The sequence below is a fragment of the Colossoma macropomum genome, unplaced genomic scaffold (assembly GCF_904425465.1).
Source record: "Colossoma macropomum unplaced genomic scaffold, Colossoma_macropomum, whole genome shotgun sequence".
Classification (NCBI taxonomy): Eukaryota; Metazoa; Chordata; class Actinopteri; order Characiformes; family Serrasalmidae; genus Colossoma; species Colossoma macropomum.
The window spans coordinates 43216913-43241593 of record NW_023494785.1 but is presented as its reverse complement, the minus strand read 5'-3'; the positions used below and the strand labels follow the sequence as shown (position 1 = coordinate 43241593).

At 39.3% G+C, this 24681-nt stretch overlaps 1 protein-coding gene across 1 annotated transcript; it reads right to left on the bottom strand.

Moving 5' to 3' along the window:
- flcn (folliculin) lies at positions 1-24625 on the bottom strand. Its single transcript, XM_036595855.1, has 12 exons — positions 24253-24625; positions 22832-23032; positions 22544-22690; positions 20735-20956; positions 20090-20256; positions 16397-16488; positions 10890-11044; positions 10694-10807; positions 9188-9311; positions 4694-4819; positions 2676-2778; positions 1-2352 (listed from the first exon to the last, which is right to left on the bottom strand). The coding sequence occupies exons 2-12, from the start codon at positions 23030-23032 to the stop codon at positions 2145-2147; spliced, it is 1659 nt and encodes a 552-aa protein (XP_036451748.1). The 5' UTR covers positions 24253-24625; the 3' UTR covers positions 1-2144.
- Positions 24626-24681: the final 56 nt, after the last annotated feature.

Below are 24681 nucleotides of genomic sequence, written 5' to 3'. Positions count from 1 at the left end.
TTTATTTCAGTTCTTTATTTTCACTATCTGGCAACCCTCAGATAAATAGTCCTCTGATCTGCAGATTAGAACTGGTTAGTAGTTACAACTGCTGATGACATCACAGGTCCTTAAAGTGGAGAAGGTCATGTTTGCATACAGCCACTTATAGAACAACAAACATTTCCATGCAAAAAAATAAATAAAGTTAAAAATTAATCAAAGACTGAAGTTAAGCATAGTTTTATGTCAGTAGTTGCATTTTAGTTATACAAAGACCTGCATAAGTACTAGCGTCCAGTTCGAAGGTGGTGCAGGTGGTGAAAAGCTAATTTTATTAAAATATTGACCTGTATAGTCATTTTGTGCTCCCTGTAACTGTTATTCTGATAAATTACATCACAAAGCTCTTTTCTGAGTAAGATGGGTGCGGTCAGGACTTCTAGACCACTGACCAAACAGCATGGATCATAAAAAAGATTTAGGACAATTACAGAAAGCCTGTAAACAACAACAGCAACAACAACAACAGCAACGACAACTGGTGGACAGTAACAGCATAAACTGCATAGTAACAATGTAGCGGATTGTATGGTGGCCTATTATGACGTCATCTGCATTTATTTATGCTGCCAACCCATTATGACGTCATCTCACTTTATTTATGATGGCAGCCCATTATGACGTCATTTCTAGTTATTTATGACGGCAGCCCATTATGACGTCATCTGCGTCTATTTACGACGGCAGCCCATTATGACGTCATCTGCGTTTATTTACGATGGCAGTCCATTATGACGTCATCTCTAATTATTTATGACAGCGGCCTGTTATGATGTCATCTCTCTTTATTTATGACGGCAGCCCATTATGACGTCATCTATGTTTATTTATGACGGCAGCCCATTATGATGTCATCTCTTTTTATTTATGACGGCAGCTCATTATGACGTCATCTCTAGTTATTTATGACAGCAGCCCATTATGACGTCATCTCAATTTATTTATGACGGCAGCCCATTATGACGTCATCTCATTTTATTTATGACGGCAGCCCATTATGACGTCATCTCTGTTTATTTATGACGGCAGCCCATTATGACGTCATCTCTATTTATTTATGACGGCAGCCCATTATGACGTCATCTATGCTTATTTACGACGGCAGCCCATTATGATGTCATCTCTATTTATGACGGCGGCCTGTTATGATGTCATGTTTCTTTATTTATTACGGAAGCCCATTATGGCATCATCTCTATTTATTTATGGCGGCAGCCCATTATGATGTCATCTCAATTTGTTTACGATGACAGCCCATTATGACGTCATCTCAATTTGTTTACGATGGCAGCCCATTATGACATCATCTCTATTTATTTATGACGGCAGCCCATTATGACGTCACCTCTGTTTATTTGACGGCAGCCTATTATGATGTCATGACACTATATTCATTCATTCTGTGTAATGTTTCACTATATTCAGTCATAAAATTGATTCATTTTTATACTCCTATTCCGTTCAACTTTATTTATTCCAGTGTTATACTCACACAAGTCGTGTGCAAACGTTTTGGTGAAATTGTACATTTTGTTGATTTTCTAATAATGAAAATAAGTGAACACGTCCTCTACGGAGAACACACTACTGCACATTTTAACACACAATTACTATTTATTTGCTGAATTTAACAGATAAAAAGGGAAAAAATAAAACAGAAAATGTGGTCTGTGTTAAAAGTTATGGCACGTTTATTTTTTTTCTAATACGTTAAAATCAGCAAAAGAAATTGTGCACTAAAATGCCATATTTCAGTTCGTTCACTGTAGATGATGTGTTGAGGTTTTAAAAAAATCAACAAAACGTGTAATTAGACAAGAGTGAGCCGAACTTTCACGAATATATAAATGTATTTACAATGTAACCATAATGTGGTATTTTGTCCGTGTTGTGGAGCGACCAGGTTGAACAAATTATGCGGCCATATTAAGATTATGTATTCTCATTTAATGCTCATAACCACCTCCTGAGACGTGATCATGTTTCTTTCTTCAGCTGCAACTCAGAAAAGTCCACAGACATGTTCTCTAACGAGGAAAAACTCCTAACTCATGCACGCCGTCTCCATGACCAGCACAAAGTCTTTCTCCTCCAGCTTCCTCTCACTGGCTCAGCGTCCGCTCTACTCCTCTGACCGCCGTCATTAGATGGCTCTTGTAGGTTTTGCTGAGTCCAGTCATCCAGAATTTGAGCAGGCGTACGTTATCCTCTTCTCCAGGGCCGGTGGCCCCCAGCAGGGCCAGAACCTTCTGAGTGTCCTCCCTGCCTCGGCCGTCCACCTTCGAGAATTTAAACAGCACCTTCACTTTACTGTCAAAGAGAGAGAGAGAGAATGTTAAACATTACGTAAGAGGCCAGTGAGTGGGAGTGCAACGTGGGTGTTTCTGATAAAGTGGCCAGTCAATGTAAGCACAAGGTAGGTGTTTCTCATAAAGTGGCCAGTGAGCAGAAGCATAAAGTGGGTGTTTCTAATAAAGTGGCCAGTGAGCAGAAGCATAAAGTGGGTGTTTCTAATAAAGTGGCCAGTCAGTGGAAGCACAAGGTGGGTGTTTCTAATAAAGTGGCCAGTATATTCTGGTAATTTAAGACTAACTTGAAGAACAGAGTTAAAGAATTTAAAAAATGATACTGACTTCATCCACTCCTCCTTCAGACAGAGCAGGCAGTGAGACACCACCTCCACAGACAGATTCTCGTTAGTCAGAGCGACCTCCAGCTTATTCAGCAGAGTCGGACCTGCAGGTTTGTAAAGGAAGATAGAGAGACAGTGATCATATGTTGTTGTATAGTCATATGCAAAAGTTTGAACACCCCTTGTTAGCTAGCTAACTAGTGATTAGCCATATCTATGGTGATCAGCTACATCTGCAGTCATTTGGAACAAGCATTAGCTTATAAAGAACCACAGAAATTGTTTCAATGCAGCAAGTAAGCTTTAAATTGTAAAACACACACTGTTAGTTAGAGGTGAAACTACCTCCCTGCTCCCTACACAGTGCGCTATGTAGGAATTTATATACTGACTCCTGCAGCCCAACAGTACATGACAGCACTTCTGACAAAAACGCAGACATTTAAAGCATGTAAGCCATTTGAGTGAGGTTCTTTAGTCTTTTATATTGCCGTTTTACAGTAAATAATATCGTAAGTTCTTTCATTTAAGCCTGTGACATTAATGGAGTTCTTTAGCATGTTTGCTATCTGTTAGCCAACTGACCAGCCTAGTTCTAGTTAAGAAAATAAGTTGCCAGTCCCTCAGTTTAAACAAAAAAGGGGTTCTTCCTTCATCAGAACCCTCGGTGCTCTAGGTGAGCAGCAATAAAGTCAAAGATTATTCCATTAACAGCACAAGTGTTTTTCATAACGTGGTGCAGCGATACAGAGTTCAGTTGTTGTGAGGCGGTCATAGCTATTCGTACATCGAGTATTTTACAACGGCTTTGAACGCAGCTCAGCACATCAGATTTACGGATGTTTTATAATCCTTATTAAAGTACAGCAAGATTGATGATTCAAAGCACATTTTCTTTATTGTCAGTTGTGACCAAAGGCTGTCCCCTTCAACCCCAGGCCTCCAACTTAATATTATGAATAAAAAGAAATCTTTTAATACCAGCTAAACACTTTCACTAATAACTGTTTTAAGTTCAAGTTCTCAAAAGATGTCAAAAAGGAAAAAGTCTTCAGGCGCTGAGTTTGTGGAAGAGGGGTAATTTGATATCCCCCCTGCCTTACTCAAATAGTTGCATCTCTTTGTCCATCAATTTGGCCATCGCATGTTGCGCTCACTCCTAAAAACTGGTTTCAACCAGTTTTTACCAGTCTGCTCTACCTTTCAAGGTCAACTTGCCCCTCTCTTCACTGGGTCAGTAGTACACACAGGCCTCTCTGTGAACCCAGCTGCTTTCCAGTGTCTAGAATCCCCTATGCAGACAGACTAAGGCCGACCCTTTGTGAGAGAATTCATGTTCTCTGTTAGCCAATACTACCTATTCAGTTACTGATTACAATATCTAATCTGTTTGATTACTGATTAAGGGAATATTTATTCAAATTTTCTGTCATTTGTTTAACTCTGAAATGTAAACCAACCAACCTCATAAAGAAATACAACATAATAAAAAAACTAATTTTTTCCCTTTCCTTAATTTTGTTTGGAGAGGAGAGGGGGGTGGGCACATTTATCAGAATAACAATATGCACCCTGCATACATATATATATATATCCACCTATACAGCCTACAGTAGTTTAGCCACGCCCACTCAGACTGACGTTATAAGTAGTGTTTCAGCTATGAGCACTTTCTGAATGAGGCACAATCAGAGCAGAGCTCATTTACATACATCAGTCTTAAAGGCACAACCTGATTAATTTTAAGAGATGAAGAGAGGTTGGAAAATGGTCATGTTTAAATGAATTATGACTGTTTTTTGATAACAAACATCAAACAAATGTTATGAATGGACCGCAAGGGAGCGAAAAACAAGTAAAAATGTAGAATAATATATTAGAAAATATAAGATGTGCCATAACTTTTGCGCAGGCCACATTTTACTGTACGTTATTTTTTCCAGTATGTTGAATTTTTCAGTAATTGTGCAGTAAAATGTGAATGTGTGTGTTAGTCTGTTTGTGTTTTCCGGTGATTACCTTTGTCTGTTGGCTGTGTGTTGGCGCTGCTGATACTGAACTGGTACAGTGAGAGAATGTCATCATCACACCCAGCATGCAAAGAGCCTTGCTCCATGTTCAGCACGTCCACCAACACTGTGAACTCTGAAAGAGGAAAAATAAAACAGAGACATTCGCAATTATACCAGAATTTTTAACTTTTACCACAACATGTATTAAATAAACAGAGATATTTAGATATTTGAGATATCGACCTTCACTGAGCGTTTCTGTCTGCTTTCAGCATTGATATTTTTTCTTGCAACTTAATTTTTGACCATGTTTTCCATATTTTCAATATATGTTTACAGACACAGCAAAATAGAAACATATAATTAACTCCAGAATTATTAGCACCAGTCATGAAAATGACCTAAAATCAACATGTGTTACATTTCAGGCTTAAACAAATGCTTTGGAATAAATGTTTTGGAATGAATGTTTTATTTAGTAGTGTTTTTTTTTAGGTCTCAAAAATATCAGCACCCCCAAAATTAATAGGTAAAAGCCTCCCCTGGTGAAAATAACAGCAATGAGCCACGTTCTGTAGTGCTTAACAAGGTTGGAGAGTGCTTGTTGAAGGAATCTTGAACCACTCCTTCATGCAGAACATTTCCAGTTCCTTGATGTTTTTGGGTCTTCAGTTATAGAAGACATACTTTCAAACACACCACAGGTTTTCAGCTGGATTCTGAGAGGGCCAGTGCAAAACTCTGTGCTTCTGCAATCATTTCTGTGTGGATTTTGATGTGTGTTTGGGGTCATTATCTTTCTGAGATCTTGGTCCAGCAAGTTCCAGCCTTCTGGCAGAGGAAGACAAATTTTGGGCTAAAAATTTGTGTTATTTAGTAGAATTTAATACACTGATTTTTACAAGAGCCCCTGGACCACTAGCAGCAAAACAGCCATATAGCAGCAAAACAGCCACCACCATATTTGACAGTGGCTGTCAGGTGCTTTTCATTTTATGTCATCATGAAATGTGACAATTGTGTGCAAAGTTTGTCATCACACAACTACGTTTGTAGTTCTGATGACATTTTTAAAGCTCAGGCACTGGATTTGTAGCTTACTCTTAAGCTTCTAAGGTGGAACTTGCAAAAAAGCTTCTGGTCTTCTTTGGTGGAACTCTTCCAAAAAGCTTCTGGTCTTCTTTGGTGGAACTCTTCCAAAAAGCTTCTGGTGTTCTTTGGTGAAACTCTACCAAAAGCTTCTGGTGTTCTTTTGTGAAACTCTACCAAAAGCTTCTGGTGTTCTTTGGTGGAACTCTTCAAAGGAGCTTCTGATCTTTTTTGGTGAGACTCTTCCAAAAAGCTTCTGATTTTCTTTGGTGGAACTCCTCCCAAAAGCTTCCAGTCTTCTTTGGTGGAACTCTTCCAAAAAGCTTCCGGCCTTCTCTGGTGGAACTCTTCCAAAAAGCTTCCGGCCTTCTCTGGTGGAACTCTTCCAAAAAGCTTCTGATCTTCTTTGGTGGAACTCTTCCAAAAAGATTCTGATCTTCTTTGGTGGAACTCCCAACTTTCCAACTGTTCCATGGTCTTCAAACTTTTCTGTAATCGCCCAGATTGTGTTTAATGGTCATTTCTATTGACTACTAATTTTCCTAAATTTCCTAATCTGTGCAGGCCGACAACCTGAGTTGACAACTCTTTGGTTTTACCCAAGTTGATGGATGAAGAAGGGATTCTAACCTGTGTGTAACTGTGCATTTATTACCCAGAGAAATAGGTGGAGACCACAGTGGAGTTCCTGGGGACTAGCAGGAATTAAAAATAAATCATTTTCCCTATGCAAATGTCTTTGGTTTCATTTAAAAGATTCTTTGTGGGTGATATGATACAAAATATCATATCTCTATTTTTGTTGTTTTTCTTTTTGAACATTTACATTATGTCAAAATTCCTCGATGAACAGACCAACAGAAATGCTCCACTACTTTAATATGGGCTGTGGTTTCATAAATTTGTTTTGTTCTAAAATTGGAACCAAACCAGTTATACATGCCTTAAAGCCTCTCCATTCTTTCTCTATCTTTCATAAAAGTCCTCCGTCTGTCTCAAAAGGAACAAAACTTCCTCCAGTGGATAGATTTCTGTAATTATCGACCTCCATCAGTATCTGTAGCAAATACCAGTGTTTATTTCTTAGGGCGATGTCGTGACATTCGAGTTCCAGAGAATCTGGATCTTATACTAAATCTCTTCCCAAGAAGCGGAGCTAGTGACTTTATGAGCCTCACTCCAGTCTTATTCTCTTCCCATTTTTCTTTTATATAGAAAAATGGGAAGAGAATAAGACTGGAGTGAGGCTCATAAAGTCACTAGCTCCGCTTCTTGGGAAGAGATTTAGTATAAGATCCAGAAAAGTCACGTAAATGGCTTATATTGGTTTCTCAGCTGACTCTCCTCACTGACACTTAACCAAGTGCTCCTCAATAGGAAATGTGGATTCTCTTAGTTTACTCCAATTAGAATGCTTAGAGAGAATCACTCTTTTCAGGAGATCTATAAAAGTCATTTTTGGTATACCAAACACTCCATTTGCGTGTTCAAGGGACTTAATGTTAGAAGCAAAGAACCGATGGACAAACCGAAGGTTATACTATACCTGAAAGTCCAGAAAGTCCGTTTGGAAGTTTAAAAACCCTGCAAAAAGCCCTCAAAAATGTGTTGTTTTAAGACTGATATTTGTATCAAATGAGTTAGCATAGTGCAGGGTTCACATTTTTCCACTGAAAACCCAGACTTTCTCAGTACAACTGAAAAAAGTGCTTTGCCACCAGGGTCAAAGGCTAAACATCAGCACTAAAAGTTGGCATCAGCTTAGCGAGAAGGCCTAAAACAGCTTTACACACAACCACACAGGCTCACTTCAGTTTACTAAAACCTCACTGATGCAATTTTAAAGGACAAAGACTCAAATCTGAGCGAGTAAACCTGTGTTTTTGTGTGTGGAGCTGTTAGCTTAAGCTACCATTGCTCCTTGTTCACGAGAAGCTAACGTTAGCTTAGCACGAAGGCCCAAAACAGCTTTACACACAACTACGCAACTTACTAAAACCTCACTGATGCAAGTTTAGAGAATAAAGACTCAAATCTGAGCGAGTAAACCTGTGTTTTTTGTGTGTGAAGCTGTTAGCTTAAGCTACTTTTGCTCCTTGCTCACTAGAAGCTAACGTTAGCTTAGCATTAAGGCCCAAAACAGCTTTACACACAACCATGCAGGTTCATTCCAACTTACTAAGACCTCACTAATACATGTTTACAGAATAAAGGCTCAAATTTAAAGTGACAAACCTGTGTTTTTGTGTTTGGAGCAGTTAGTTTACGCTATGTTTGCTTCAATATTGTCTTTAGCACTAGCAGCTAACATTAGCTTAGTGAGAAGGATAAAACAGCTTTACACACAACAGAGCAGTTTCATTCCAGTTTGAAGCTTCACTGCGCAAACTTAGAGAACGACTTATGAAAGCGAGTAAGCGTGTATTTGAGGGTGGAGAAGAATTCTTCGGTATTCCCTTAGGACTAGAAGTGTCAGCTTAGCGAGAAGGCCTAAAAAGATTTACACACAAGCATGCAGGTTTATTCCAGCTCACTGAAGACTCACTGACGCAAGTTTGAAGAATACAAAGATGGGATAAACCTGTGTTTTTGTGTGTGGAGCGGTCAGCTTAAGCTACTTTTAAATAATATCCTTTTAGCACCAGAGGCTAATGTTAGCTTTCAAGAAGGCCTAAACTACCAGCATTTCCTGCACACCCATATAGAATAATGGTGAAGATATCAAAAGTAAAATAACACACATGGAATAATAGCAAAAAGTGTTAAACACATCAATCAGTCATAAAATAGAGTAGATTCTTCACACTAAACTTTTGCTATATTTGCCTTGTTTTGGGTAAGTTCATCACGGGCACACGTGTGATAAAGTTCTGCACATAAAACTCTTTCATCCGGCTAGGAATAAAATGACCGCAGAGTTTCCAGTAGGTTGTATTTTCTATGAACCTGGATGTTTGTGTCATACGTCATCTTACAAGGTGATGACATCATAAATACAACATACTGTTACACCAGTAGATCTCATTATAATCACCCCCTTAATCAGCCAGTGGGATCTCAAAATGACCATTAAGTACACGTTATTTATTTTTCAGTTTCAGGAACGAAGCAGAAAACATATTTCACATAAAATCAAACAGCCTCAAAAGCTAAATATAATACCAGGTCTTTCAGGTGGTTGTTAGGAATTCCATTTTCTTTTTTCTTTTAATTATTTTTTTTAACTCCAGTTTTGCAAACACCTGTTTTTTCCCCCACAGACTTTCCTTTGATAATCCACTTTCAAAAGGAAGTAGAAAATCTTGCAAGTGGATATCAAATCTCAGGAATATCTCCTGAAAAATGAATAACTTGGACTTTAGCAGGTGTGTTCCATGTTGATTTGAGCTGATTTGTGTTACAGCGGCCGTACCTGAGGAACTGACGTGAGCTGGGATTTGAACGTCAGGGCTCAGACCCAGGAAGTTACATCGATACGCCTCTTCATAGTGCGAGCTGTACCATTCCACCCGGACGCAACCCACTGGGAGCAAGGCCTGATGGGAAGGGAATCAAAAACAAACTGTGTCAGCGTTTTTAATGCTAACATTATGACTACGTTACCTAAATGAGTGTGAACCATCGAGTCAGAGAGATCGGATTTGAGCAACGAGGCTTGTAATGTGAAGGTAGCTTATGTCAGTATAACTTATGACTGCACTCTAACATTTGAATTTAAAGTCATATGCAAATGTTTGAACAACCCTGGCTAAATTACAGGTTTTGTTTTTTCTGAGAAAAAGTGAGTTAAGACATCCTCTTCAGAGACCACACATAAATGTTTCTATTCCAATTTCGACTTTTTCGCTGAGCTTAACGTATTGGAAAAAAAATAAATGAACAAATATAAAAGCATGATAACCTTTGCACAGGCCACATTTTATGTTTTTGTGTGTCAAATTCAGCAAATAAACAGTAACTGTGCAATAAAATGTGCAGACGTGGAGATGAATAATAACATTTCAGCATCATTTTAATATTATTTGTAATAGTCATTTGACCAGGGGCGCCCAAACTTTTGCCTAAGACCACATGTAATAATCAATCCATCTAAAACAATATAGACAAAGAGACCCTCTGTAGAACCAGCAAGGTTAGATCTTAAACTGTATACTGGGTATCACTCAAATTATTAAAGGGGAACTCCATCAATTTTTCAAAATTCATAATATTATTTTGTTATAAATCTTGTTATCATATATATTATTATAATATATTATAATTCAGTGGATGAAACCTAAACAAGCTAATTCAGAGAGGTTTGGGGTCACGATGTCTACAACACAAAAACTCTCCAGATAACTGGTAACCATCACTACAACACTGTGAATAATTCTGATAAGTGATTAAAAATTTTGTGCATATCGCTGCTGTCGGAAAAAAACTCATATCTCCATTTTTCAGTTTTGACATAATCTGAAAGTACCTGTTGTCCTTTACATTGTGTGTAAACTTCATGAAGAATGGACCAAAAGAAATGACTCAAAATGACTTGGAAAAAATTCTGGTTCCATTGACTTCCATTAAAAGTAAAGTAGGTTTTTTCCTTCTCCTGTAAAGTTATCATTTTGGAGATATGAGGTTTTGTTTCGACAGCAGCGATATAATGCTGCCTGATGTCTGAGACATTGTTTTCTGATATTTTTGAGAAGCTTATCGATCCAGAACATATTTTTTAAAATCATATTCATGGTGGAGGGGTATGTGCACGTTGTGGGGCAAAAAAGTCCCCAAATAAAATTTGTACAGATATTTTACCATCATCAACATTCCATACCAACTCGTGTAGGTTCATTGGTGGGTTTGGATAGTAAATAAAATGGCTATATTTGTGTTGTAGTCATGGCGACCCCTGTGTCCAGATTTCTGGATATCCTACCTTGAGAATGTTGAAAGCTGATTGGATGAGCCCTCTGTCTGTTCCTCTCCAGATCACCTGGTTTCCCATGAGCACGTGCCACGCCAACTGCCGAAACTCCGCTGCACCGAGAACCTGTTAAACAGCCACATTCAGTGCGGTTATTCGCAGTTACGGCTCATTAAACCAGAGGATTTATCATCAGTCATGAACTCACTTGTCTCAGATGCCTCAGTGACCTGAACTTTGGTCCAGGAGTTTCTTCAGGTTTCCCGTCATCACCACAGAGGAAATCTCTGCCCTGCGCGCTCTCTGATTGGCCGAGCTGTGGTTTATTCCCACCTCCCTCCGCATTCATCTCCTCTTCTTGTTCTATGGGGTATAAAATAGAATTATTAATTTTCAAAGGAGAAAAAACAACAAGTAATAAAGAAACATTAAAACATTACAATTACAATATATTTAACCAACTTCGGATATTAAAGTGAACTCTCAAGACATTTAAAGGGCCCATATCATTTTTAAAATTTGTATGAGAGTTTGTATGAAAATGTATAAATGTTATACAATAACACGAATAACATGTTATATAATTATAGTGTTATTGTATGATAAATATATTATTATTTTTTATATATACATTACTGTTATTTATTATTTATTGCATTAAATGTATCACATATTTGATTATATACATATATATATGTAACATTTATACATATATAATTTTAATATATGTATTACTATATATATATATATATATATATATATATTTTATAATAGCATATATTATATAACTATGATGTTATTATAATCAAATATACAATAAACATTATTAAATGTACATCATTGTTATTTATTAGTTAAATTAGATATATTAATATTTGTTAAATATAAATATATGATTTCTTTCGATAAGAAATTATATAACATGCATGTTATAATAGTAACATATAAATATATGATTTGTAATAACGTTATTATTATTATATGATAAATATATTATATTATTTATTATATTAACATATTACTACACATTAAATGTAAATCAAATGCTATTATATAATAAATACATTTATTAATAATAATAAGTAAGTAACATATAATAACATAAATGTAATAAATAATATATAATATAAATAATAATAATAACATATAAATGTTCACATAGCAGCCCATATTTGGAAACTAAGCCAAAAACAGCCCATTCTGAATTTGTTGTTTTTGTGATGTCACAAAAATCAACACATTTACATATATTCAGCAGTTTAGCCCCGCCCATTGCACTGAAGTTATAAAGAGTGTTTCAGCCCGGATTGCTTTTGAAATACATGGCAGCCAACCAGAACAGAACTCATTTACATATACGAGTCTTAAAGGCACAGTAACACTAACAGCCTGTTTCATAAAATAAAATGAGGCTGAAAAATGCCCTGTAAAATGAATGACGACTGTTTTTTGGTGCATTAAACCGCACATAAGTGGATGTGAGGGAAAAAATACAACAGTATATGGGCTTTTTAAGACCACACGCAAGACCTGCTGAAATGGGATGAACTACTGCAACGTTCACTTCCCGAATCCATTTGAATAGTTTGTAATAAACCGTGGGTGGACAGTAATATCTTGCCTGAAACATGTAAAGTGTCACAATATAAACATGTACTGCAAATCTGTAAAACAAATAAAAAGCCTTCAGTACCATCTGGAAAAGTAAACAGTTTAGACATGGACTGGAGCTGAAGGGGAGAAGGAATGTCATCAGAAGCTTGAGCTAAAATAGCCTTCCCGTCAGCGATCACTCATCGGATCGTTCTGCTGGCCGCTGGTCCAGGACAGAACGGACACCCATGACTGACTTTCACCCGCGACGGGCTGAATGCATCACTGCCTTCCTCTGCATGGCTGATGCGCTCATCTCCGCTCGAGCGTTTGTGAGCGTTTGAGCTGGAGAAACAGTCATTACACATCAGTTCATGCATGAAGCTGAAAGCAGTGATTCGGTGATCTCAGAGCTGAAGGCCGTGCTGGATAAGTACGATGCAGAACGTCTGTCAGGGGAGTTTATTTCACCTGAAAATTGAGTTACAAAAAACTAGAAAAGTGAATTTCCTGAAAAAAAAAAACAGAATGTTCGCAGGTGGTTGCTAAGGTGTTTACAAATGTGTTATTTTAGGTGATTGCTAACATGTTGCTAACCAGTTGCTATGGTATCCCAAGAGTTTGTTATGGTGTTGTTAGATGGTTGCTGCCCTGCGATGGACTGGCGACCTGTCCAGGGTGTATCCTGCCTTCTGCCCAATGACAGCAGGGATAGGCTCCAGCACCCCACCGCGACCCAGAAGGATAAGCGGTTTAGATGATGTGTGTATGTATGTAGATGGTTGCTATGGTGTTCCAGGTGGTTGCTATGGTATTTTGGGTGGTTGCTACGGTATTGTTAGCTTGTAGCTGTTCCAGGTGGTTGTTAGGGTGGTGCTAGGTGGTTGTTATGGTATCTTTGGTAGTTGCTAGGGTTTTGTTCAATGGTTGCTATGATGTTCCAGGTGGTTGTTAGGGTGTTGTTAGGTGGTTGCTATGGTATCCCAGGTGGCTGCTAGGGTGCTGCTACATGGTTGCTATCGTGCCCCAGGTGGTTGTTAGGGTGTGGCTAGGTGATTGCTATGGTATCCCAGGTGGCTGCTAGGGTGCTGCTACATGGTTGCTATCGTGCCCCAGGTGGTTGCTAGGGTGCAGCTAGATGGTTGCTATGGTACTTCAGGGGGTTGCTAGGGTATTGTTAGCTTGTAGCTGTTCCAGGAGGTTGGTAGGGTGTTGCTTGGTGGTTGCTATGGTACCCCAAGTGGGGGCTAGGGTGCTGCTACATGGTTGCTATGGTACTTCAGGGGGTTGTTAGGGTATTGTTAGCTTGTAGCTGTTCCAGGAAGTTGGTAGGGTGGTGCTTGGTGGTTGTTATGGTATCTTAGGTGGTTGCTAGGGTTTTGTTACATGGTTGCTATGGTACCCAGGGGGTTGCTAAAGAGTTGTTAGATGGTTGCTATGGTACCCCAGGTGGGTGCTAGGGTGCTGCTACATGGTTGCTATGGTACCTCAAGGGGTTGCTAGGGTATTGTTAGCTTGTAGCTGTTCCAGGTGGTTGTTAGGGTGTTGCTAGGTGGTTGCTATGGTACCCCAGGTGGTTGCTAAAGAGTTGTTAGATGGTTGCCATGATTTGATATCTCAGGTGGTTGCTAAGATGTTGTTAGGTGGTTTCTGTGGTGTAACTAGGGTGTTGCTAGGAGCTTGAAATGGTACCTAAGGAGGTTGAGAGGGTGTTGCTATATGCCTGCTATGATACCATGGGTGTTACTAGGCAGTTGCTAGGGTGCAACCATCAAGAAGTAAGATGAATGTACCTTTGGAGAGCAATAAACAAATAGAAGTAAAAATTATTAGTAGTCACTGGGTCGGGGTTACTGATCTCAGCCACAGTGGGCCAGTGTGGCTCCAATCAATTTAACCAATATAAGTAGCTGGTCTCAGTCTTCACACAAGTGATTGGTTTTTGAATTGGCCTTTATAGTCTATCCTTGAGGAACTACATTCATTAAAAGGTGTAAATGGACAATCAAGTCAACAGCAGTTAATTAGCACAGTAGCCTCTCAGCTTTGTACACAGTACTGCGCAAAAGATCGCCCGTCATTTATTTAATTTCCAGCCAAAATGGACATTAAGTTCAAGTTATTCATTTTGAGAAACAAAAGCAGAAATTATATTTTAACAGAAAATAATGCAGCAGACTCAACAATTATATATATAATTAAATATATATATTTCAGAGATTTAAGAAGTCTTCAACATCTCCAAAGTTCAGTCTTAGAAGTTGGTTTTGTATTTTCTGCTTCTCATTCCAAGTAATCCCAAACAAATTGAATTGTACTGACGTTTGGACACTGGGGTGGTCAGTCCATTGTTCTGAGAACACCAGCAGCATCTTTTGAATCATCTGATTCATTAAATCACTAGTTTAGTTCAACTTCATATGGATTTTTACCAGTCAGCCCATGTTAGAATTGTATTGTTATCATCCGGATTTTGCCAGCTGTACAAGAAGAACACACCCGTACTATAAAAAGACTTCTCCACAACTTCAGGATCGCTCTGAAAGCATCTGAATTAGATTTTACCAAGAAATTCCAGTTAACTGAGTTGGGTCAGCATTGTCACAAAGAATTTGGGAGGCAGAAAAGAATAACTTATTTAACTGTTATGACAGTAGAGCCACATGCTGGGGGAAAAGTAGGTCAGCAGCTTCAGGAAATCATTATCCTGACCTGCCAATCACATTATTCCTACTAACTCACCCAAACAAATCAATACTGTCGTTACAGCATGTGACTAAAAGCTGCCTCTGTTGTTTACAAAGAGCCTCACTCTGCAAACTGTTCCAGGAAAATTCAGGATTTTGGACACACCGCATGTGTAGATATTAATGTTGCGCAAGCATTTCTTATCATGTCAAATTTGGCACATCATGAAATCTCAGGTTCTTTAAATTTGGTACACCGTAAAATCTCAAATTCTTCAAATTTGGCACATCATTATGTCTTAAAATTCATCAAATTTGGCACATCATTATGTCTTAAAATTCATCAAATTTGGCACATCATGAAATCTCAAATTCAACAAATTTGGCACATCATGAAATCTCAGGTTCATCAAATCTGGAACTTCATGACATGTCTAATTCATCAAATCTGGCACATCATGAAATATGAAATTCATTAAATCTGGCACATCATGAAATCTCAAATTCATCAAATCTCGCACATCATGAAATCTCAAATTCAACAAATTTGGCACATCATGAAATCTCAAGTTCATCAAATCTGGAACTTCATGAAATTTAAAATTAATTAAATCTGGCACGTCATGAAATCTGAAATTCATTAAATCTGGCACATCATGAAATATGAAATTCAATAAATCTGGTACATCATGAAATCTCAAATTGAACAAATTTGGCACATCATGAAATCTCAAGTTCATCAAATCTGGAACTTCATTACATGTCTAATTCATCAAATCTGGAACTTCATTACATGTCTAATTCATCAAATCTGGCACATCATGAAATATGAAATTCATTAAATTTGGCACATCATGAAATCTCAAATTCAACAAATTTGGCGCATCATGAAATCTCAAGTTCATCAAATCTGGAACTTCATGACATGTCTAATTCATCAAATTTGGCACATCATGAAATTTAAAATTCATTAAATCTGGTACATCATGAAATCTCAAATTTTGCCAAATCTGGCACATCATGAATTTAACATTCATTAAATTTGGCACATCATGAAATCTGAAATTCTTCAAATTTGGCACATTATGATGTCTTAAATTCACCAACTTTGGTACATTATGAAATCTCAAATTCATCAAATTTGTTACATCATAAAATCTCGAATTTGTCAAATTTGGCATAACATGATGTCGTAGATTCACTGAATTTGGTACATCATGAAATCTCAAATTCTTCAAATGTGGCACATCATGAAATCTCAAATTTAATTCAGTTCAATTATTTTGGCACATTTAAAAATACACTGGATACACAAAGACATAGTACAAAACTATTTTGAAAATAGTCTGATAATTTTTTTACGGTCAAAAACTGAGCGCAGTCTTCTTTGAATATTATTATAATCAATTATAATCATTCTAACATTAATTTTTACCTGTTTGTCTTTCGATGAGAACGAGTGTATCTTCAGTAGGAGCTCCTTCTAGAAGCTTCTCAGTCAGTCGGCTCCCGCAAGCCTTCAGCAACCTGCAGAGAAAACAAATTACATAGAAAGTGAGAAAGAACGCGGCACACAGCACAAATCAGGTCATGTGGGGGCTCAGTTTGACCAAGACTGCTGAACGGAGGAAATCAGAGCGACATTTAGATTGGAAAAATACTTTAAATTGATATTTGATGACGTATTTATTGAACTCTGGAAGAGCAGAATGTTTAGGTAACGCTGGGCTACTGCGCTACAATATGTCTACATTATTAATTTTACTGCATTTAACTCTACAGAAATAAATGTCACATTTTTGTAATGTTAATTCAGGTGGATTCAGTCCCAATATCTATATTATAAATGTTTATGCAGGGGTATCAGCAGATATTGACATGTAAAAGATGCTGGATAGCAGCATCGGCCCACAGTTCCTATATCGGTGCAACCCTAGTATTTAAGCGTTATGTTTTTGTAAGCGATTATAATAATATTTAATAAAGGATGCGCTGGTTTTTTGGGCTACGGTCAAATACGAACAAAAAAAATTGGTGTATTGGTTTTACTGTCTATACTGAACTACTCTACTCCAGACATATTTACGTAGTCTGTTTATTTAAAAGAAACTGAATCACAGTGTAATTTTAATAAAGTATTGAATAATTTCCTTAAAAAATGCAGTCTAATTGTTGTGAGGTCAGCGATTTCCACCCCTATTGCTGAACAAACAATGAAATTACAGTGGATGGGCACTGTAAGGGTGGAATAATTACCATTCTAAGAGACAAATATTTGGTTTGGCTTACTGATTATTATTATTTATATAGCTCCTTTCCCATGTTCTGGACGCTTTACAGTCAAAGAATGTGAACACATTAAACAATTAACAACAAATGGACAATGCAGGTAAACATTCATGTATAAACGGAACAACGATAACACAGCGAAAACAACTAAGTCTTTAAAAGAGATTTAAATGAAGATGGAGCAGAGGGATCCCGAACAGACTGGGGAGAGTATTCCAAAATTTGGGAGCCACTACACTAAATGATCGCCCACCCATAGAAGTCAATTTAAACCTTTGAACATGAAGAAGGCCTAAATTCTGTGATCTCAAAGTACGAGATGGGACATATAGACGAAGAAGCTCAGTCAAATATTGAGGAACGAGACCAAGCAAAGCTTTATATGTAATAAGGAGAACCTTGTACTGAACACGGAATGTAACGGGTAACCAGTGAAGACTCTGAAGGACAGAGGTGATGTGATCATCCTTCTTTGAAAAGGTGACGATCCTAGCAGTGGCATTCTGAACATACAGTAACCAATCCTAATTTCGTTCATTGAATAAAAATTAAAGATGCTTTAGATGTAGTACCAGCAGCAATGCCCCCGTGTAAACGGCCCGTGGTTTAGTCCAGTCGCATTCTGTAAGAAGAGCGACACTTTTGGTTTTAATTCAAATGAAGATGCTACCAAAAAAACGCAAACCTGGCTTTAAAAACATGAGAAAAAACAAATACGAACAGCAGAAATTAAGCGCGCAGCGTTCTCTGGAGGTGAATGTGGGTTACGAAGATCTACTGGAGCTGTTTACAGAAAAAAGTTTATGCGATAATAACTGCAGCTGTCAAATGGAATCTATGTAAAAGAGCTGTCTCAACAAAAACCCACATCCTGCAAATGTACAGTGTTTTTGCATTTTCTCGCATAAATCAATAGTTTTCTCCGTTTTTGCATTACGACAACATGCTAATGCTAAAACCAGAACATCTTCATTATTCCATCACTGATCATCATTTCATGACCCATAGCTGGCTAAACAAATATGTTTGAGGAGATTTTAGTAGGTACTGAATAACATATCATTCCTATAGTCAAAGAAAAAACTTCGTTGCCAAGAAACAGCAAACATTCAAATTTCAGCCAGTTGTATTTAGTTTTTTGATACGCGGTCATGTATATCATACACACAGCCTGCTGCATGCTAAGTAAGAATTATGGAGATATAAACTAAAGTTGGTCACACGTGAGTGAACGCTGCAGCTTTTCCAGGTCACAGCAGTGACTGTACAGACGAATCTACTGATAGTATTCTGATGACGTCACAATCACGCAGCCAGCATTTTGGTTGGCAACTTAAAGTTCGAGGTTTGTTTAAGAAATAGAACACAAGAGGGAGTGTGTTATCGCGAAATAACACGATGTCGGTCTAATGTGATCTTAAAGGTGTCCACTCGCTGCACAGCCGGCAGTTCGTTCTCCAGCTCCTTACACTAAACTCCCAAACTGTCATCACCACTGAGCAGCTTTTCAGTCAGCAGCTGTGACAGAAGAACAGCTAAACAACCTGGAATCAGCCAGAAATGAACCCAATACCATTCGCCAAACGTGTAGTCTGATCTTCAGAGTCTGACCAAATCAGACTGAGCCATAAAACTGCCGCAATATCAAGTTCAGCTCAGTTTTGTCAGTTTTTGCCAGATCAGTATTAATGTTGTTTTGTTCCAGCCAGTCTGTAAAGCATCTTACAGCCCATTTAGTTTGGCGAATGGTGTTGGGTTCATTTCTGGCTAATTCCAGGTTGTTTAGCTGTTCTTCTGTCACAGCTGCCGACTGAAAAGCTGCTCAGTGGTGATGACAGTTTGGGAATTTAGTGTCGTCTCATCTTCAGAGTCTGACTAAATCGGCTGTCGGTCAAATGTGATCTTAAAAGTGTCCGTTTTCTGTTTGTGGCAAAGTAAGAAGTAAAAACGTTCAAATGTCTTGAGCGTCTCCTACAGCTGTCAAAGTCGTTGCTTAGCAACAGTGTCTCAGCGGAGTGATACAGTGTTTGTGAAAAAAAACGTTAGAACGCTTCTCAACCAATCAGCTTGCGTGGCCAGAACTAACTGTTATATAAAATGAAATAACAAAGCCATAACAGATCCAGCAAAGGCAGTAAAATATGTTTGCCGGTAGTACTCCTGATAAGGTGATCAAATAAGCTATCAAAATATCCTACCAAGAGTTTTATGTAGGGGCTACCTAAAAACGTGCGCTACAGTTGGTTATTTCAATAAGGCAGCACAATTTGTCACAAAATCGGGAGGCCGCGCTGAGGATGTAGGTGCAGCAGCTGCTCTGCTAAAGCAAACATGCTGCACTGTTTCAAATTTATAGCGTGTTGTATTTGTAAGTTTCATTTTACTGGTGTTTTAGACACAACTACCGCTACATGTATTGCATTTAGCTGCATTATCATTGAATTTAGTAAGTGAGCCCACACCTTTGAACGTCTGACCCTTTCAGCCAGCATGAGAGCACAGAATGACAGGTATTCGAAATGGTCAAGTAGTCAGAGGCAAACGCTTTTATCACATGGAGCACGTGGCGCCTCCTGCTGAACCAATCTAGCACCAACCATTGAAAATGCCAGCTGTGCAGGATGATTTAACACAGATAAATACCAATAGCAGCACTGTTTGTCCAGAAGCTTAGTGATCTTTTGGTACCGACCAGTCAGGAACTGCTACCAATTTAGTACCAGTTCTCAATACCCATCCCTGATTTTGTTTTAATGTTGGGAGAGGTTTTGCTAAGGGAGATGAGGTAAGGCAAGGGGCTTATACAGAAAGTTTGTGCGTGTGTGTGCATGTATTATACCAGCTGAACGAGGCGTGCAGGCTGGCCCACAGGTTGGGGTGCTGGGTGAGGGAGGTCAGAGAGCGGGCGGCGTTCCCGCTGCGCTGGTGAGGAAACACCGCAGGTGAGAATGCGCTGTTCATCCGAACGGCTCTCTGAGGACACACGCCTTGTTCGGTGTCAAACACCTGCAGGCCACACAGAGAGATCAGAAGGTCAGTCAACATCTGCCTCAGACACTTACACCCTATGCTGGGTTCATATGATCCACACAGTCATTCTGACAGACTGTAATACACTACAGGAAGTGTAGGGGGCGATATGGCTTCTACTGTTTCATTTAAAAAGCCTCTATAATGTTCATATGATCCACACAGTCATTCTGACAGACTGTAATACACTACAGGAAGTGTAGGGGGCGATATGGCTTCTACTGTTTCATTTAAAAAGCCTCTATAATGTTCATATGATCCACACAGTCATTCTGACAGACTGCAATACACTACAGGAAGTGTAGGGGGCGATGTGGCTTCTACTGTTTCATTTAAAAAGCCTCTATAATGTTCATATGATCCACACAGTCACTCTGACAGACTGTAATACACTACAGGAAGTGTAGGGGGTGATACGGTTTCTGTTGTATCATTGGGAGCTGTAGTGCAGTACCTTTAGTGCAGTGCTCTGTAGACTCTGGATGGTGAGTTTAAGGTGGCGCAGCAGGAAAGGCCAGGAGTTAATGAGGTAAATTCTGTCCATGGCCACCATCACGATACTGTACCAGCGCTGGAAACCTCGCGCCAGGCTGTCTTTGATGAAGAATGTGTGTGAGAACACAAAGCCATGCTGTTCGTCCCCAAAGAAGATGGGTCCTTCCCTGCCTGGACACACCTGTACAGGACACAGGAAAAGACGTTATCAACTTAATAATGTGCTAACACAGTAAATTACCAGCACCACTAATTTTTCAACGCTGTTAACATATTTTTCTAGTCTGACTCTTCGACTCAACAGCTCAAACAAGCTGTATGAACGAGAGTGACAAGCTACAATCACAGAGGAGCTGAACCACTGACTGTATATATGATATATATAATATATACACTCACTGACTGTATATATTCTTCTTAATTAAATATATGTTATAAACACTTATTGACTGTGTACATAACATATCATATATGCACTCATTGACTGTTTACATGATATATATACTCTTTGACTGTATATATGATACATAATATATATGCTCATTGACTATATAAGAAAACATATGATATACATGACATATACACTCATTCACTGTACATATGATATTTACGTTCATTGACTGTATACCTATACACTGATCAGGCATAACATTATGACCACCTCCTTGTTTCTCTGCTCATTGTCCATTTTATCAGCTCCACTTACTATATAGGTGCACTTTGTAGTTCTACAGTTACAGACTGTAGTCCATCTGTTTCTCTGATACTTTGTTAGCCCCCTTTTACCCTGTTCTTCAGTGGTCAGGACCCCCATGGACCCTCACAGAGCAGGTACTATTTGGGTGGTGGATCATTCTCAGCACTGCAGTAACGTGGTGGTGGTGTGTTAGTGTGTGTTGTGCTGGTCTGAGTGGATCAGACACAGCAGTGCTGCTGGAGTTTTTAAACACCTCAGTGTCGCTGCTGGACTGAGAATAGTCCATCAACCAAAAATATCCAGCCAACAGCGTCCTGTGGGCAGCGTCCTGTGACCACTGATGAAGGACTAGAGGATGACCAACACAAACTGTGCAGCAGCAGATGAGCTATCGTCTCTGACTTTACATCTACAAGGTGGACTGACAAGGTAGGAGTGTCTAATAGAGTGGACAGTGAGTGGACACAGAGTTTAAAAACTCCAGCAGCACTGCTGTGTCTGATCCACTCGTACCAGCACAACACACACTAACATACCACCAGCACGTCAGTGTTACTGCAGTGCTGAGAATGATCCACCACCCAAATAGTACCTGCTCTGTGAGGGTCCATGGGGGTCCTGACCACTGAAGAACAGGGTAACAAAGTATGCAGAGAAACAGATGGACTACAGTCTGTAACTGTAGAACTACAAAGTGCACCTATATAGTAAGTGGAGCAGATAAAATGGACAATGAGCGTAGAAACAAGGAGGTGGTCAGAATGTTATGCCTGATCGGTGTACATATGACATATACACCCATTGACTGTCTACGTGAAATATATGACATATGCAATCATTGCGTATATATATGATATATATGACATACACACTCCTCAACTGTATATATGATACACTTGATATGTACACTCATTGGTTGGAACATGCACCTGATTTTCATGTTCAGTGTTTGAATGTACACAATGAAAATAATGATACTGAATTACTAAAAGCAATAAATACATCCTGATGAAGCTTTTTTTTTTTGTACGCCCATATAGCTGTAACATAATACAAATAGAGGCCAATTACCTCACAGCTGAGGCTGCGTACGCACGCCTGCCGCACCATGCTGAAGAGCTGAGGCTGCCGCGGGTGCTGATGGCTGAGGAAACGAATCCCAGTCTCTGAGTCAACACTGACAAAACCAGGATGAGACGCAGGGAGAGAGCGACAGCCCTGAGAGAGAGAGAGAGAGAGAGAGAGAGGGAGAGAGAGAGAGAGAAAGAAAGAAGCAAAGGCCATCATTAAAGGGGAATTACACGGATTTTCTACATTTCTTCACAGTTTACTGCACATCAGCTGTTTACAGCCACTCACCTCACACATGTCGGCTCTCTGCGTAGCGGAGCTGTTGGCCCTCATGGTCAGTCCCTCTCCATCTCGCTCTCCTTGGTCACACAGCAGAGCGGAGCCGGGCTGCGGGGGCGATGGGGATGGAGGGTGGACGGCTTCGGTACAGAACAGCGTCCGAGGCCCATGGAGCTCACAGAAGTGACAAAGAGCGACTAAAGCGTTCATCTGGAAACAGACAGAGCTGAAGTGAATACCTGAGCTAAAGTCTGCAACTGTACACAGATAGAGTGGGGCTATAAGGTAGGTGTTTCTAATAAAGTGGCCAGTGAGTAGAAGTAGAGGGTGGGTGTTTCTAATAAAGTGGCCAGTGAGTAGAAGTACAGCGTGGGTGTTTCTAATAAAGTGGCCCGTGAGCAGAAATAGAGAGTGGGTGTTTCTAATAAAGTGGACAGTGAGTAGAAGTAGAGGGTGGATGTTTCTAATAAAGTGGCCAGTGAGCAGAAGTAGAGGGTGGATGTTTCTAATAAAGTGGCCAGTGAGTAGAAGTAGAGGGTGGGTGTTTCTAATAAAGTGGCCCGTGAGTAGAAGTTGAGGGTGGATGTTTCTAATAAAGTGGCCAACGAGTAGAAGTACAGCGTGGGTGTTTCTAATACAGTGGACAGTGAGTACAAGTAGAGGGTGGGTGTTTCTAAAAAAGTGGCCAGTGAGTAGAAGTACAGCGTGGGTGTTTCTAATATAGTGGACAGTGAGTACAAGTAGAGGGTGGGCGTTTCTAATAAAGTGGCCAGTGAGTGTATACTCTTTGTTTCAATCAGAAAAATCCGTCCACTTGGTCATTAACTGGTTTCCATGGAGGCATTTTCATACATCGTGCCTCATTTCAGAACAGATAAATGTTAAATAAAATTCAGTTACTTAAACCCATTAACGTCCATATTTTCATTTCTTTTGGTCCAAATGGTTTCTGGACTTGCCTGAGCACAAATCTGAAGACATTTCTGATCAAAAACTGATCAAACCGTACAGCTCAAACATTCACATTAAACAAGGGACGTGAATAACTGAACAGATATTTAGATTTGACCAACATTTCGTGATGTATTTATTGTACTCTGGAAAAGGAGAACCTCGGCGACACTGAGGTGTTTAAAAACTCCAGCAGCACTGCTGTGTCTGATCCACTCAGACCAGCACAACACACACTAACATACCACCACCACGTCAGTGTCACTGCTGAGAATGACCCACCACCCAAATAATGCCTGCTCTGTGGTGGTCCTGTGGGGGTCCTGACCACTGAAGAACAGGGTAACAGAGTAGGCAGAGAAACAGATGGACTACAGTCTAATTGTAGAACTACAAAGTGAAACTATATGGTCAGTGGAGCTGATAAAATGGACAGTGAGTGTAGAAACAAGGAGGTGGACTTAATGAAGTGTACTCACCGTTATTGACAGCCCGCAGATGCCAGAGAAACAAGACTGGTGATCTGTTTAGCGGTAATAAGGCATTATAACGCAACACAGAGTAACAGCCTCGCAGGTTAAACTGCAGCTCAGTCAGCTATGCTAAGTTAGTTAACGACACTGACTATGACTGAAGCAGCGTTAATAAACACACTAACAGCACCTACAGCTAATTATTCCGTCTCACGATCACTGTTAATGTTAATAACTCGCAGCCCATCTACATTTCACTCCATTCCTCTCACTGTTATCATCTTTTCCGGAGTTTAATGTTTACGCCGCTCACAAAATCCTCCTTTTAGTCACCCCATCGCTGTTCGTCTGTCACGTGACGGAGAGTCACGCGCTCTGTCCATAACAACGTGACGTGCCAGGAATAAACATAGCTGCATCGCGTTTATTTTATCG

What these genes read in the sequence shown, in the direction of transcription:
- flcn (XM_036595855.1), bottom strand. Translation starts at nt 23,032, where the DNA reads ATGAACGCTTTAGTCGCTCTTTGTCACTTCTGTGAGCTCCATGGGCCT. An exon ending in CACTGAGGCATCTGAGACAA is followed by an intron (nt 10,808 to 10,889) that starts GTGAGTTCATGA and finishes GCTGTTTAACAG; the next exon opens with GTTCTCGGTGCAGCGGAGTT. An exon ending in CAGCTTTCAACATTCTCAAG is followed by an intron (nt 9,312 to 10,693) that starts GTAGGATATCCA and finishes CCTTCCCATCAG; the next exon opens with GCCTTGCTCCCAGTGGGTTG.